This window comes from Bos javanicus, chromosome 25 (genome assembly GCF_032452875.1).
Source record: "Bos javanicus breed banteng chromosome 25, ARS-OSU_banteng_1.0, whole genome shotgun sequence".
In the NCBI taxonomy this organism is placed as follows: Eukaryota; Metazoa; Chordata; class Mammalia; order Artiodactyla; family Bovidae; genus Bos; species Bos javanicus.
Window position 1 is genome coordinate 34,607,790 of NC_083892.1, and position 15,268 is coordinate 34,623,057.

General features: G+C 43.9%; 2 protein-coding genes and 1 pseudogene across 2 annotated transcripts in view; all 3 read right to left on the minus strand.

Annotated features, from left to right (window-relative positions):
- The window catches only part of PRKRIP1 (PRKR interacting protein 1), a 28,516-nt gene extending 27,442 nt beyond the window's left edge, over positions 1 to 1,074 (minus strand). Inside the window, exons 1-2 of the mRNA XM_061401998.1 lie at positions 897 to 1,074; positions 233 to 311 (exon numbers count right to left, since the gene is read on the minus strand). Coding sequence (XP_061257982.1) covers positions 233 to 311; positions 897 to 1,022 — 205 coding nt within the window. The 5' untranslated portion in view covers positions 1,023 to 1,074. The remainder of the gene's footprint in view (positions 1 to 232; positions 312 to 896) is intronic.
- Positions 1,075 to 11,605: 10,531 nt separating this feature from the next.
- Positions 11,606 to 14,108, minus strand: LOC133238650 (small nuclear ribonucleoprotein Sm D1-like). The gene has a single exon (XM_061402000.1). The coding sequence runs from the start codon at positions 13,852 to 13,854 to the stop codon at positions 13,495 to 13,497; it is 360 nt and encodes a 119-aa protein (XP_061257984.1). The 5' UTR covers positions 13,855 to 14,108; the 3' UTR covers positions 11,606 to 13,494.
- A 507-nt stretch (positions 14,109 to 14,615) lies between these two features.
- Positions 14,616 to 14,713, minus strand: LOC133238969 (U6 spliceosomal RNA; annotated as a pseudogene).
- Between the last annotated feature and the right edge of the window lie 555 nt (positions 14,714 to 15,268).

The window sequence follows — 15,268 nt, forward strand, 5'->3', positions numbered from 1 at the left end:
CCAACAAAATAAAAACTATTCCACTTTAAAAAAAACAAGATATCATTAAAAAACAAAGAAGATTCTCTAATGCCAAACCATAACCAATAATATCCCTTCATTGTAAGAGTAAAACATTGGATCAGTGAACTCCCCACCCCACCCCGCCATGGGGATATAATTAACAAAAACTAGAGGTTTTATACCTACACTTTAAAAACTGTATTTACACACACACACACACAGACATTACCCATTACATCTCGGACAAATTCTGGGGGAGGTCGAGGTGCCCATTCACTCATTTTTTCTGGAATTGGAACTGCTTTATCCTGCAACATTTAAACGTGAAAGCGTTTGTTATGTATAAACCGGCTGACAAAGTGACGTCTTTTACAACCAAAATTCTTTAACTGAACTAGTGAAGTAAGGCTGCTTTGTTTCTTGGACCCAAAGCTGAGTTTATTTTCTCCCTTCTGGCTTTACTTCATCCTGTATATTCTGTGTCCTATCACAGCCCACAGCCTTGTTTGGGCTAAACTCAACTTATCAGGGCAGAAGTCAGAACGTCAGTCATTATCTATCACTGGAGACCTCCAACCCCCAGGTCTCTCGGCCAATGCCCAACAGTTAATGCTGTTTAGAATAAATTCTTGTGCTAACCCAAGGACTCTATCTTTCCAGTCTAAGGCTTCCCTTCACACGAAGTTAAAGAGTCTTCAAGCACGGGAAGCCAGTCCGCAGCAGAAAGCTCACTGTCTCCGGCTCGCCTATTCCTTCCCAAGGTCTGACCCTGGGCTTTGGCTCCTGAGTTCCCGCGTTCAGAAACGGGGGAAGAGGGCCCGCGAGCTCCCAGAGACGCTGGAAGGGAAGGGGTTTGGGACTCGGGAGGGCCGTCAGCCCGCGCCCCGTCTCACCGGGTTCTTCATGAGCCGTTCCAACTTCAGCTTCTGCTCCTCCGCGGCATTCTTGGGGATGATGAGCGCCTGCGGCTCCTTCTTGGGCCTCGGCGGCCTCACAGAAGAGGCCGCCGAGCTCGCCATGACAGCTGCCTTCCCAGGCGGGCGGCGGCGCGCGTGTGTGACGACAGAGTCGCGCGCCAGTGACGCAACCGCAGTCTCCTAGGTGGGCGCGGCCGGAGCGGAGTTGCCCGCAGGCTGCTGAATATTCATAAGCTCGAGGCCCGGGTGGGTTATTTTGATTAAAGCGGCTTGATTTCTTTTCCCTGTTTCTGAGCAGATCAGCGCAGCAAACGCCCACGTTCCTGGGGGAGAGGTGGCCCTGTGTGCTCTGGCCCCCGCCGACCTCTGCAGTCCCGGCGCGAGTTGTGGCTTCGCCCACCACCCTGCTAACTCTCTCGACACCCCCCACCCCCTCACCCGGGCCTTTGTTCCTTGGGTCTGGTCCACTCCCTCTGCCTTTGCTGACGATCTGTTTAAGACAGCACCGACGTCAATGTGGGCTCCCGGAGGACTGGGGCCGTATCTCTTTTGCCCGCCTCGAATCACTGCGCCTGGCACCCAGCAGATACACCTCGGTCGCGTGAACGGGCCTTTCCTACGAGAAAGAGGAGCGCTGCCCCTTGCATCTGGGAGCTGGCCTGGCACTCACAGCTAGACCTTGGGATTCTCCTGTTGGACATAGACAATTTCCTAAACACCACTGTCGTGCAAAGCCATTCTAGGGCCATGATGTCGCAAGGCATAAAGAAGACTGCTCCGTAATCACGTTTAAAGTCGGATGAAAACAAGAATATCGTTGGAACAAGAAAAAGACCAAACGTTTCCCCCATTCTGACTAATATGAGTAACCGCTGCTTCTTTATCCGGTTAGACTTTAAATATTTAAGGCTTTCAATCATAAAATTGTCCCTGATTCCTAACATCTATTCCAGAGTAAAAGCCCATTTACTCAAATCCTCCCCCAAATCACTTAACCCAGGCCCAAATTCCATACTAAGCCTTTTTAACCACCTCCCCACCCTTCTTTTTGGCCATTAGTGCAGCTTGCAGGCTCTTAGTTCCCTGACCAAGGATTAAACTCTAGTGTGGAGTCCCAACCAGGGGACCGCCAGGGAATCCCCTAAACACTGTCTTACTGAGGTAAATGCAGTCTTCCTTCTCAAACTGAGGCGATAAACCCAATTTGTTCAACTACAGGTGTGCTCCTCGTTGTTTAGTTGCTAAGTCATGCCTGACTCTGCAACCCCATGGATTGTAGCCCTCCAGGCTCCTCTGTCCATGGGATTCTCCAGGCAAAAATACTGAACTGGGTTGCCATGCCCTCCCTTCAGGGGATCTTCCCAACCCAGGGATCAAACTAGCACCTCTTACATCTCTTACACTGGCTCTAGGGTTCTTTACCACTAGTACCACCTGGGAAGCCCTGCACCCTGCTTAGTGTGGTTTAAATGCTACCTCCTCTAGGAAGCCTTCTCTGATTGCCCCGACCCAGCCTCCTCCTCCAGGCAGTCAGTTGCTCCCTTCTTGGTGCTCCCCCTGCTCTGAGTCCCGATGGCTGGCATGTGGCAGTCACAGGGTGTCCTCACCATCTGTCTACCTAGAAGTCTGGGGAGAGGGTTGTGCCAGAAACCCAGCATCTAATTCTGGCTTAGAGTGGTGCTTTTAGAATGCTTGCAGAACACAGGAATGAGGGAGAGAGGAAGGAAAGGAGTCTGAAAAAGTAAAGAATGAATGAATATGCAATTGAGATAACCTAGTGATGGATGGATGAGTGAATGAGGAAGTTAGTGAGTATGAGAAAGAATGAATGAACACTCAGTAAAGAAATGGATCCTCCATGAATGAAAGCGCACACCACAGTAGATGAACAGACAGTTACAGAGCTAAGAGGGCAGCCATGTCCCTGATACCCCAGCTCAGGGTCTGGCCCAGAGCTGGTGCTTGGCAGACAGCTGCTGGCTGGAAGTTAAATGAATGAAATAAATGAATGGACAAAGGTGGGAGAGAGAGCGTTAAGGCATGTAGGTAATAGCAACCTCAATGCCTAAGCCTAGTGTTTTGACATGTTTGTCATCCTGATAAGGACTGAGAGGGCCTAGAGGGGCAAGAGACCAACTCAGGATCACCCAGACTCAAACCCAGCTTGGCTGGCCCCTATGAGGGCCTGAGTCACCTCATGAGTCATGGAGAGATGGACCAAGGCTCCTCAGCAGACCCTGGTGGGGCCCTCCGGTTGGCACCCTCCTAATGCTGAAGCCGGATTTGAGGTCTGCTCTGTGGGAGGAAAGAGTGCCCATCCTCACTCCTCACTAGCTGTCCGAGAGTGGACTCAGCCTCTCAGTGACACCCTCTGTCTGCCACCAGAGGGCAACAAAGCTTTACCCAGCCCCACAAGCTCCCGGGACCCCTGAGGCACCAGAACCGGGCCCAGAGAGGTGGAGTAACTTGCCCAAGCTGGGATAATCACAATGAATCTGACCTCAAAGCCAAAGTTCTTAATTATTATTATGCCATAAAGCCACAACGTAACCCAATTCGTTTGTTTAAAATTCTTTATGCAATGGTTCCTGCTTCCTCCCTGCAGCCTGCCTCATCTCTCCCTTCTCTGTTGCCTAAGGCCCCCAAAGAACCCAGACAAGATTCTTTGGCACCCAGACAAGATTCTTGGGCTCCTCCTTTAGCCTCATTCCATGCACACAGGTCACCACCCAGGGGCAGGGCAGACCTATGCAGAGAACAGAAGTTCAGATGCAATCAGAGCACAGTGAGATAGGGAGGCTCGGACATCTCCTCCCTTACTGGGGCTCTCAGTAGCAGCTGAGCTTGCATGAGCTCTTCTTGGAAGTTTTCCACTGTGTGCTGATGCATATGGGCTTCCCAGCTGGTGCTAGTGCTAAAGAACCCGCCTGCCAATGCAGGAAATCTAAGAGACAAGGGTTTGATCCCTGGGTCGGGAAGATCCCCTGGAGGAGGGCATGGCAACCCACTCCAGTATTCTTGCTGGGAGAATCCCATGGACAGAGGACCCTGGCAGGCTACAGTCCGTGAGGTTGCAAAGAGTCAGACACGACTGAAGCAACTGTGCACGCGTGCACCCACATACAGCTCAGGTCAACTAACACTCTCTATATTGCATCCATGTTTCTTGAAGCTGCAGCGGAGTGGGAAAGGGCCACGAGAGGGACCTGATCACTCTCCCTGCTGAATTCCTTGTGGGGACACTTCTGTCTCACTGGCAGGCAAAGATGGTCTTGGACCAGGAAAGTGACTCACTACCCTCCAGCTCCTTGGCAGCCCCAGAAAGAGCGGTAGAGCGTGTACCCTTGTCCTCAAGAACCTCCCACCCAGCTTCATGAGGGACACGGGCCATCAGTCATGAAGTCTGAATCTGCTGTTCCCTCTTCACCTCCAGCGGTTGGAATGTCACCCTCCCCACCCCATGAGACATTTCAGCCTGTCTTGCAGCCATGCAGACCACAAAAGCTTGAAGCACAGAAACTTTGGTTTAAATCCTGGATCTAGGAACTTTCCTGGGGGTCCAGTGGCTAAGACTATGCTCCCAATGCAGCGGGCCTGGGTTCAATCCCTGGGTCAGGGAACTAGATCCCACGTGCCACAACCAAGGGTTTGCATACTGCAGCTAAGACCTGGTGCAGCTGAATGAAAAAAAAAAAAAAAGTAAAAATCCTGGATCTGCCATTTACAGTTTTTTGACTCTGAGTGAGTCATCAACCTCTCTGAGTTTTAATTCATCATCTCTAAAATGGGAATTATTACACTCATCTAATGGGATGAGTTAAGGGCTAATGAAGATCAAATCTGTGAACAGGACAGGAGCTGGAATCCTTGACAAGGCCAGCCACCTGGGTCCAGCACCCTGTCTCCCAGGACTCTCCAGAGCTGGGTCCACCTGCGATTTCTCCTTTTTCTGGGGTCCTCACTATCTCCTTCAGCATAAAAACATGCTCCGTCTCCCCGGAATCTACATCCTTCTGCATGCGCTCTCCTTTTCTCTATCACAAAACCGCTTTCCAAAAATTTTAGTCATGAAGATAAACAGTCTTAAGAAGACAGAATACCAAGTAGTTCCCATGTATCCATTATCTAACTTTAACAGTAATTCCCTAGTATCAACTAACACCCAATTTTTAAAATGTCTCAATTGTCTCATAATTTTTTTAACCATTGGATTATTCTCATTAGTTCTCATGTCTTACCTTACCTACATCAGTTCTCCTTCCCCTTTTCTTCTTCATGACAATTATTTGTTGAAGAAACAGAATATTTTTTCCTATAGAATTTCTCAGTTTGGGATTGGGACCACTGCTTTTTTTAAAAGTATCTTTTCACATGTCCTTCTATAGCCTTATCATTATTATTATTTTCTTGGGGGCAGTAAACACAGTTAGATCTAGAGACTGGATTTAAATTCAGATTCACTTTGTTGGCTTGTTTGCCTCACAGGAGGTGCTGTGTTCTTTCCTCTGTCTGACCTGAGGGTCCCCACTGTGACTGGCTGTTCTGCTTTTAGTCAGGTTAGGATTGATTGGGGGTTAGAAGTCGGCAGTATAATCCATCCATTATGAAGTTCCCAAAACCTGACCTAATGGTTTTTTGCAGACTATAATGGGTGTTCCTGGATCCGTTATTTCATTGAGTGCTACAAAAGCAGTGAACTTCTAATTTCAGCATTCTTTATGCATTTTTAAGCCGGTATTTTTCTCCCAAGAACTTCCCTCATTGCCCATTATCCTGCATAGGAGCTGCTATTGACACCACAACCACATCTCTCTGGGCTCCCTTTGAGTTGACCATATACACTGACAGCTGCCCATCCCAAACGCCCATGTCTTTCTGCTTCTTTGGATATAGCATCAGTTGCCAGGAATCTCACCTGAGGTGGATCCCTTATGTTGTTGCCTTAGATCTTGAAGGATATGAAATAAATGACTATGATATGAGTTGTAGAGTTGGCTGGTTTTTCTTTACTGCCCTAGAAAATTTGGAAAAAGGAGAACAACAGACTCAGGGCAGCCAATGAAACCTAGCACCAAAAGACTTGCCCACATGGCAGCACCTAAAGAGATTCTCATTTCCTGTATCTGGAGGAAAGTCTATGTTGAAAAACAGACCCAGCAGGAGAGGATAGAAAGAAGGCACCAAAGTAACATTCGAAGTGATGGCTGAGAAATTTCTAAAATTAATGAAAGACCCGAATTCACATATTCAAGAAGCTCAGTAAATCCTAAGCAGGATAAATACCAAAACACTGTACTTCGGCATTCCAGAATCAAACTTCTGAAAGTCAAAGGTATAGAGAGAAAAATCTAAAATATCCACAGGAAAAAACATACATTAAACTCAGGGGAATAGCAATAACAATGGCTTACTTCTTAAGAGTAATTATAGAAACCAGAACAAACGGAATGATGCCTTTTAGGTGCTGAAAGGAGAAGCCCTTGCTAACCTAGCCATCTATGGCTAGTGAAAATATTCTGTAAAAACTAAGGCAAACTAAAATAGATAGCCAGTGGGAATTTGCTGTCTGACACGGAGAGCTTTACCTGGTGCTCTGTGACAACCTAGAGGGGTGGGAGGGAGTCTCAAGAGGGAGGCGATATGTGTATACCTATGGCTGACTCATGTTGAAATATGACAGAAACCAATACAACACTGTAAAGGAATTATGTTTCAATTAAAAATAAAACATTTTAAAAAACAAAGGCAAATTTTTTTAGACAAACAAAAGCTGAGAGACTTTGTCTCCAATAGATCTGCACTAAAAGACCACCACCATGCCCCCCTCCCAAGGCAGAAGGAACATATTCCAAAGCTAGTTTGGAACTTTAGGATAGAAGGAAGAAACATGGAATGTACAAATAAATGGAGAAAATTTTAAAATTATGGAAAACAGTATGGCAATTCCTCCAACAATTAAACATAGAATCCCATCAGATCAGATCAGATCAGATCAGAGGCTCAGTCATGTCCGACTCTTTGCAACCCCATGAATCGCAGCACGCCAGGCCTCCCTGTCCATCACAAACTCCCGGAGTTAACTGAGACTCATGTCCATCGAGTCAGTGATGCCATCCAGCCATTTCATCCTCTGTCGTCCCCTTCTCCTCTTGCCCCCAATCCCTCCCAGCATCAGAGTCTTTTCCAATGAGGCAACTCTTCGCATGAGGTGGCCAAAGTACTGGAGTTTCAGCTTTAGCATCATTCCTTCCAAAGAAATCCCAGGGCTGATCTCCTTCAGAATGGACTGATTGGATCTCCTTGCAGTCCAAGGGACTCTCAAGAGTCTTCTCCAACACCAAAGTTCAAAAGCATCAATTCTTCGGTGCTCAGCTTTCTTCACAATCCAACTCTCACATCCATACATGACCACAGGAAAAACCATAGCCTTGACTAGATGAACCTTTGTTGGCAAAGTAATGTCTCTGCTTTTGAATATGCTATCTAGGTTGGTCATGACTTTCCTTCCAAGGAGTAAGCGTCTTTTAATTTCATGGCTGCAGTCACCATCTGTAGTGATTTTGGAGCCCAGAAAAATAAAGTCTGACACTGTTTTCACTGTTTCCCCATCTATTTCCCATGAAGTGATGGGACCGGATGCCATGATCTTCGTTTTCGGAATGTTGAGCTTTAAGCCAACTTTTTCACTCTCTTCTTTCACTTTCATCAAGAGGCTTTTGAGTTCCCCTTCACTTTCTGCCATAAGGGTGGTGTCATCTGCATATCTGAGGTTATTGATATTTCTCCCGGCAATCTTGATTCCAGCTTGTGTTTCTTCCAGTCCAGCGTTTCTCATGATGTACTCTGCATATAAGTTAAATAAACAGGGTGACAATATACAGCCTTGACGAACTCCTTTTCCTATTTGGAACCAGTCTGTTGTTCCATGTCCAGTTCTAACTGTTGCTTCCTGACCTGCATACAAATTTCTCAAGAGGCAGATCAGGTGGCCTAACAGAAGCAGAAGATATTAAGAAGAGATGGCAAGAATACACAGAAGAACTGTACAAAAAAGACCTTCACGACCCAGATAGAATCCCATATTATCCCGCAATTCAACTTCTGGATATATACCTCAAAGCATCAAAAGCAGGGGTTGGACAGATACCTGAACATTGACACTGCATTCACAGCAGCTATTATTAACAACTTACAAAAGGTGGAAACCATCCAAATAGCTAGTGACAGACGAATGGATAAACAAAGGTGGTGTACCTGCAGTGGAATATTATTCAGCCTTAAAAAAGGAAGTTCTGACACATGCTGCAACATAGGTAAACCTTAAAGACACTATGCTAAGTGAAATAAGGCAGACACAAAAGTCAAGCATTGCATGTTTGTCTTAGCCAAAGCACTTGGAAGTCAAATTCACGGAGACATGATGGTGCTGGGCGGGTGGGGCGGGGGAGGGGATGAGGAGTTAAGTATTTAAAAAAAATTTTTTTGAAACTGATGGTGGTATTGGTTGCGCAACAAATATGTATTTAATGCCACTAAAGTGTATGCTTAAAAATGGTTAAAGGAGTATATCTAATGTCTTGTATATTTTTCCATATAAAAACGTTTTAAAGACTACTAAGTGTTTAGGGCAACAATAATTACAGTGTATACTGAGGTTTCTAATTCGCGTAAACTACAGAACAACGCAGAAGGCTGAGGGAAGAGGTGTGAACGGAACTGTATTGTTGTCCATTTCTTACATCTTTCCTGAAGTTGCAAAATGCAGCTTAAGGTAGATTGTAATAAAGTAAAAGGCATACTGTAATCTTGAGATTAACCATTTGAGAAAAATGTATAAAAAGGTATAATTAAATGTCATAGAGGCGATAAAACAATAATAAAAACAATTCTTATTTATCCAAAAGATTAAATAAAGGAAAGGAAGAACAAAAAAATCAGCTGGAACAAATGGAAAACAAGTAGCCAGATGACAGATACAATCGCTAAAAGAGATTGCCTGACTGGAGTTAAAAAAAAAAATCAACAACAAACCAATTGTATGCTTCTCAACAAGTGACACACTTCAAGCATAAGGACATAAAAAGCTGAAAACATTAAGACAAAAAAAGGTATACCCTGCAAATACCAACTCTAACAGAGTTGCTGCTGCTGCTGCTAAGTCGCTTCAGTCATGTCCGACTCTATGCGACCCCACAGACAGCAGCCCACCAGGCTCCCCCTTCCCTGGAATGGTGACCCTATTAATAACAACGTAGATTGTAAGACAGAGTACTATCAGAGATACAGAGGGCCATTTCTTAATGATAAATTCAACAGAATGACATAACAAACCTAAATGGATTTGAGTCTAATAACAGAGCTTCAACGTACAGGGAGAAAAAAACTGGCAGACTAAAAGGAGAAACAGGCAAACCCACAAGCATATTTGGATGTTTTAACACTGCTGCCTTGGCAGTTAGTAAAAATAAAGAAATAAACACAGACAAAAGCATTAATGAGTATATAGAAGATGTGAGCAATACTCTCAATTAACTTGACCTAATTGACACTTGCAGAACATTCCAACCAAGAACAGCAGGATGCACATTCTTGTGAAGCGTGCACGGAACAGTCACCAAGAGAGACCTTGTACTTGGGTCATAAAACAAGTCTCAGTACATTTCAAAAGACTGAAATCATACCAGACATATTTTCTGATCACAGTGGAATTACAGTTTAAGATGGTTTCAACTTATATCTATTGTGAAATAATTACTGCAAAATTTAATTAGCACCCATCATCTCATATGGAGACCAAATAGAGTTCCCTCGTCACTCTAAATCACAGGACACAGCCCGAGTTCAGACTGATTTATGACGCAACCTCACACTCACTAAGGGGTATCAAGCAAGGTTGACAGATTTGGCCAGTGAAGAAACACACCTTTTTATTTTTAATTTACTTTGGCGTGCTGTGTGCAAGGTTTGCAGCATCTCAGCTCCCTGACCAAGGGTCGAACCCATGCCTTTTGCAGTGGAAGCATGGAGCCCTAACCACTGGACAACCCGGGAATTTCCGAATAACCTATCTTTTTCAATTCAGACAGTTTATCATGTACATCGAGAGCAAAAGCAAGATCAGTTAGGGTGGCAGCTTCCCATGAGCCTTCAAAAGGATGACCCCAAAACAAGAGATGACGATGCAACATGAGGGGTGGGGCATCCTGACAGCCAGGAGTCAGTTCTTCGCAGTTTGATAACCTGCAGCTGTACTCTAAGACGTGCAAGGCAGAAAGCCTCCTATGTCATTAGAGCCCAGGAGGAAAGGAGAAAAAGGCCTTCCTGGAAGAGGGAGAGGAAGCCCCTCCATAAGCTCCCTAAGTTCTCATGTTCTGGGAGGATCACACGAGGTCCTGCCAAGGTTGAGGTCAGCTGTGGTTAAGTCTTGCCTACATGACCCAGGTAGAGATGCACGTGATCGCCAGGGCCACAAGGAGGAACCATTTCCCTTTCAGGGTTAAGACTTCTCTTCCTTCCCCAGCTAAGGCTGGAGTCAGGAGAGAGCCTTCAGTCCAGGGAGGCGATTGTGGGTGGATTCTGTCCCCTCGCTTTCTTGTTACTGTCTTGATCCTGGTGGGGGCCGAGAGACAGAGGCGGGGAAGGTGACGAGGCGGTTCCTACCTAGCTGGATGCCTCGGCGTTCTCTCAGCCTGGCCTAAGTCTAGAGAGGGCTCCTCCTGTGGGCACTTGCTTGTATGCTTCAGAGGACCAAATATTGAAGAATCTTTCTGAGGTATCTCCTGCCACGTGATCTAAAGAACCTCCAGATGTGCCGACTCCTCTGTCCTGAGGTCGCAGGCTGCTTAAAAGACGTTTTCAGACCTGAGATGGAGAACCAGTCACCCTTTCTCAGATGCAAGGGACCAGGTGGAAAGCACCATGCCCCACGTGCCTCCTTGGAAGGAACTCAGCACACCTGTAGCTCCTTTTCTCCTTCTCCCTTCTCTCAACTCTTCCACATGCTCGAACTAGGGGAGTGGATTCAGGAGACACAGAATCAGCCGATGAGCATTTATTAATCTTTCCAAAGAAGCAGCTTTTGGTTTCATTGATTTTTCTGTATTGATTTCCTCTTTGATCTTTATTATTTCCATTTTTTCCCCTGTTTACTTAATTTGCTCTGCTTTTCCTGGTTTCTTAAAACTGAAGCTGAAAAAAAAAACCGAAGCTGAAATCATTGATTTCAGACCTTTCTTTTCTAAAGACAGACATTTAGTGCTGTAAATCTCTCCTGAGGTTCTGTTAGAGCAGCTTCCCACACCTTCTAATGTTGTGCTTTTATTTTCATTCAGTTGAAAATACTCTCTAGGGCTTCCCTGGTAGTTCAGTGGTTAAGAATTAGCCTTGCAGTGCAGGGGACACCCGGTAGATCGCTGGTCTGGGAAGATCCCACATGCCTCGGGGCAGCTAAGCCTGAGCCACACAACTATTGAGCCTGAGCTCTAGAGCCTGGGAACCAGAGCTACTGAAGCCCGGGCACCCTAGAGCCCATGCTCCAGGAGAGAAGCCCACGAGAGGAGCCAACACAATGAGAAGCCCACGCACCGCAATCAAGAGTAGCCCCTGCTCAATGGAACTAGAGAAACACCCAGCAACAAAGACCCAGCACAGCCCCAAATAGCTAACTAAATAATTATAAAGAAAAAGCAATCTCTAATTTCCTTTTTGACTTATCCTTTGATGTATTTAGGAGTGTGTGATTTAACTTCCAAACATGTGGGGATTTTCCAAGGATCTTTCTGTTACTGATTTCTTATTTAACCCCATGTGGTCCGTGCATATGACTTGAACCCTCTTGATTTTATTGGGACTTGCCTCATGATGTATCTTGGTGAATGGCCACTATTCACTTGAGAGACTTTGTATTCTTTTTTTATTGAGTGGAGCATTCTACACGTGTCCATGAGGTCAAGTTAGTTGATGGCGTTTTTAAGTCTTCTTATTCCTGTTGCTTTTCTGCTTATTTTTCTATCAACTATTCAGTAGTACTGAAATCTCTGACTACAATTTATGAATACCCATTTCTCCTTGTACTTCTCTTAGTTTTTATGTATTTTGAATCTCTATTGTTAGTGTACATAATTGTTTAGGATTGTTATGCCCTCTTGATTAACCGACCCATTTATGATTATGAAATGATCATCTTGGTCCTTGGTAAATATTCTTTACTCTAAAATCTATTTTATATGATATTAACATAGCCACTTCAGTTACCTTTTGATTAGTGACAGCATAGCATATCATTTTCTTTCCTTTTACTTTTAACCTATTTCTGTCCCCGTTAAACAACAACTTCCCATTCTTTCCACCCCCAGGGCCTGGTGTTCCACTTTCTGTCTCTAAGCATTTGCCTATTCTAGGCACCTCATATACTTTCTGAATCTTTACTTCCTTTGAAGAGTTGGAGTATTATTCATGTTAATTCTTTAAATGTTTGGTAGAATTCACCATTGAAGCCATCTGGTTTTGGACTTTCCTTAGTCGAGGGGTTTTTGATTACTGATGCAATCTCCTTATTAGTTACAGGCCTGCTAAATGTTTCTATTTTGTCTTGTGTCACTTGAGGCAATTTCTGTATTTCAATAAACTTGTCCATTTCTCTTGGATTATTTAGTTTCTCGGCACACAGCTGTTCATGGGCTTCCCAGGTGGCACCAGTGGTAAAGAATCCACCTGCCAACGCAGGAGACACAAAAGACTTGGGTTGGTCTCTGGGTCTGGAAGATCCCCTGGAGAAGGAAATGGCACCCCACTCCAGTATTCTTGCCTAGAAAATTCCATGGACAGAGGAGTCAGGCGGGCTACAGTCCATAGGGTCCCAAAGAGTTGCACACGACTGAGTAAACAGGCATATAATTGTTCATAGTATTCTCTTCCAGTATTTTTTACAATAAAGTCAATAGTAATGTCTCCACTTTTATTTCTAATTTTAGTTTTTTTTTAGTTTCTTTTGCCAGTCTGGTTAAAGGTTTGCCAAATTTGTTGATCTTTTCAAAGAACCAACTTTTTAATTTCATTAATTTTCTCTACATTTTCCCTTCATTTTTTGCAAAATATTCTTGCTGGGTATAGAATTCTAGGTTGACAGTTTTAAAGATGTTAATCTACTGTTATTTTGCTTGCATTATTTCCAAGGAGAAAACTATTGTCCAAGGAGAAACGGGTAATATGTCTCTTTTCTCTGCTTTTAAGATTTTCTCCTTATCCCTGACTTTAAGCAATTTGAGTATGATATGTCTTGATATAATTTTCTTTTTTTTTTTTACAGTTAAAACATTTTTTGTTATTGGCATTTGACTTAAAATGAGCTTCCACAGTTTTTAAAACAGACAAGATAATACAAAGTATTGTCAGAGTATTCACAATTTGCATTGTGTATATGTTTTCCTTTCAGCCTGTTAGTCCCATGAAGTCAGGAGTCATATGTTTATTCACAACTTCTGCTTTACCGTAGGTCCCCACCTTGATGAACACTGGGTCCCTTTGCCTTCTGCTTGCATTCAACTATACTTTGAGATAGTAGTCTTGAGAGACATTATCGCCTAGGACCCCCTCTTCCTCTTCCTCGGCCTCGGCCACGTCCTCTTCCTCGGCCTCGGCCTCTTCCTGCAACAGCTTCCCTTTTCTTAGACTTCACCTTTGGTTCCACACCCACGAGTAGTGTATCCAGAGGTAAGCTGTCTGGCAGAATAAAATACCGAATGTTATTTCCTCGAATACTCAGTGTTTCCAGCTGTACAGGTTCTCTGTTCTTCAGGGTCATTTTCACTGCTTTAAGATGTGTATTCATACTGACATTTACACATGTGATTGTTCCATGGACCTGTGTTCCATTCTTTAATTCAATGGTTACAGTTTCATGACTCAATTTCATCAAAAATCTCGCGAGCTTCATCCTGGTGGTGCCGTCACCCTTTCGGCCGATAGGACACGAAATCTGACCACTGAGAGCTGAGGTTGGGTGTATGAATGGCCAGAAACACTTACCCTCGGGGCTCTGACGTCAACATAATTTTCTTAATGTTTCTTGCACTTAGGGTTTTGTTGAGTTTCTTGGATCTGTAGGTTTACAGTTTGCATCAAATTTTGAAAAATTTTAGCAATGATTGCCTTAATTTTGGGGGTCCTCTTATCTCTCCCTCTCCCCTCCTCTAGGGACTCCAATTACATGTATATTTAGCTGTTTGAAATCATCCCACGTTTCACTGCTGCTCTGCTCATTTTAAAAACAGCTTATCTTAATTTTGTTTATCTTTATTGTGACTACATATAAATATTTCTCATAAAAGTTGCCACTTAAAAATGTATACGACACCATTCTTTATAGATTGGAGAAAGTAACCCTTTTTGTGAGTACATAATGAAAATAAACTGTTCTCCTTATTAGGGCAAAATGAAAACCATACACAGATTGTCACTGCGAAGTTAAAACACTTCAACTCTTTAAACAGTGGAGTTGCATCCGCTTCTAGACATAAGATCAATGTCTGACTATTGCTTTCCTTTTTTTTTTTTTTTTTTGATGTTAGCAGTTGTTGAAGCCTAATGCCTACATTTGTTTATTTGCTGGGAGTTTCAAAATAATATTCAAATTATGTCTCCTTTTTTATTTACTTATTAATTGGAATATATAAAGAGATGCTTCCAATCATCTACTACAAAATAGAAAGCTTCACACATTTGCATGTCATCCTTGCTCAGAGAATAATAATCTCTGTATTGTTGCAGTTTTAGTGTATGTGCTGCCAAAGCGCCATTTTAGACAGTTTTAAGCGTACAATTCAGGGGCATTAATTACATTCACATCATTGTGCAACCATCATAGCAACTTCCAAAACATTTTCATCACCCCACACAGAAATTCTGGACCCATTAAGCAACTTTCTGCTCCCCTTTCCCCTAGTCCCGGGTAACTTCTCATCTACTTTTTGTCTCTGTGAATTTGATGGTGTTCTTTAAAGCTTCTGGGCACCACATTTTCATCTCAATTAGTTTCCGAATATGTGTCCAACTTAAACAGCTCTAAGTTGAAAATCATAACGCAAACATCGACATGAGCACAAAACCTTTAATTAGCTTTCTGTATCCAGTGCCAGACAAAGAGAATAAGGTCAGTGAGAGATCATTTTTCCAGAACCACACAAGCCTCCTCTCCCCTCTGAGAAAGACCTGGCTCCTTGGCCAGTTCTCTTCCTACCATTAGGATTCTTCATTCATGTTAAAGTAGAAACCAGGAGGTTAATTTTTGCTACATCAACCGTCAGATCAGGCACCAGCTGAGGCCTTTTTGGATGGTGGGTATCTGATTC

Excerpts from the sequence above, each read along its gene's own strand:
- LOC133238650 (XM_061402000.1), bottom strand. The coding sequence starts at position 13,854 with ATGAAGCTCGCGAGATTTTTGATGAAATTGAGTCATGAAACTGTAACC.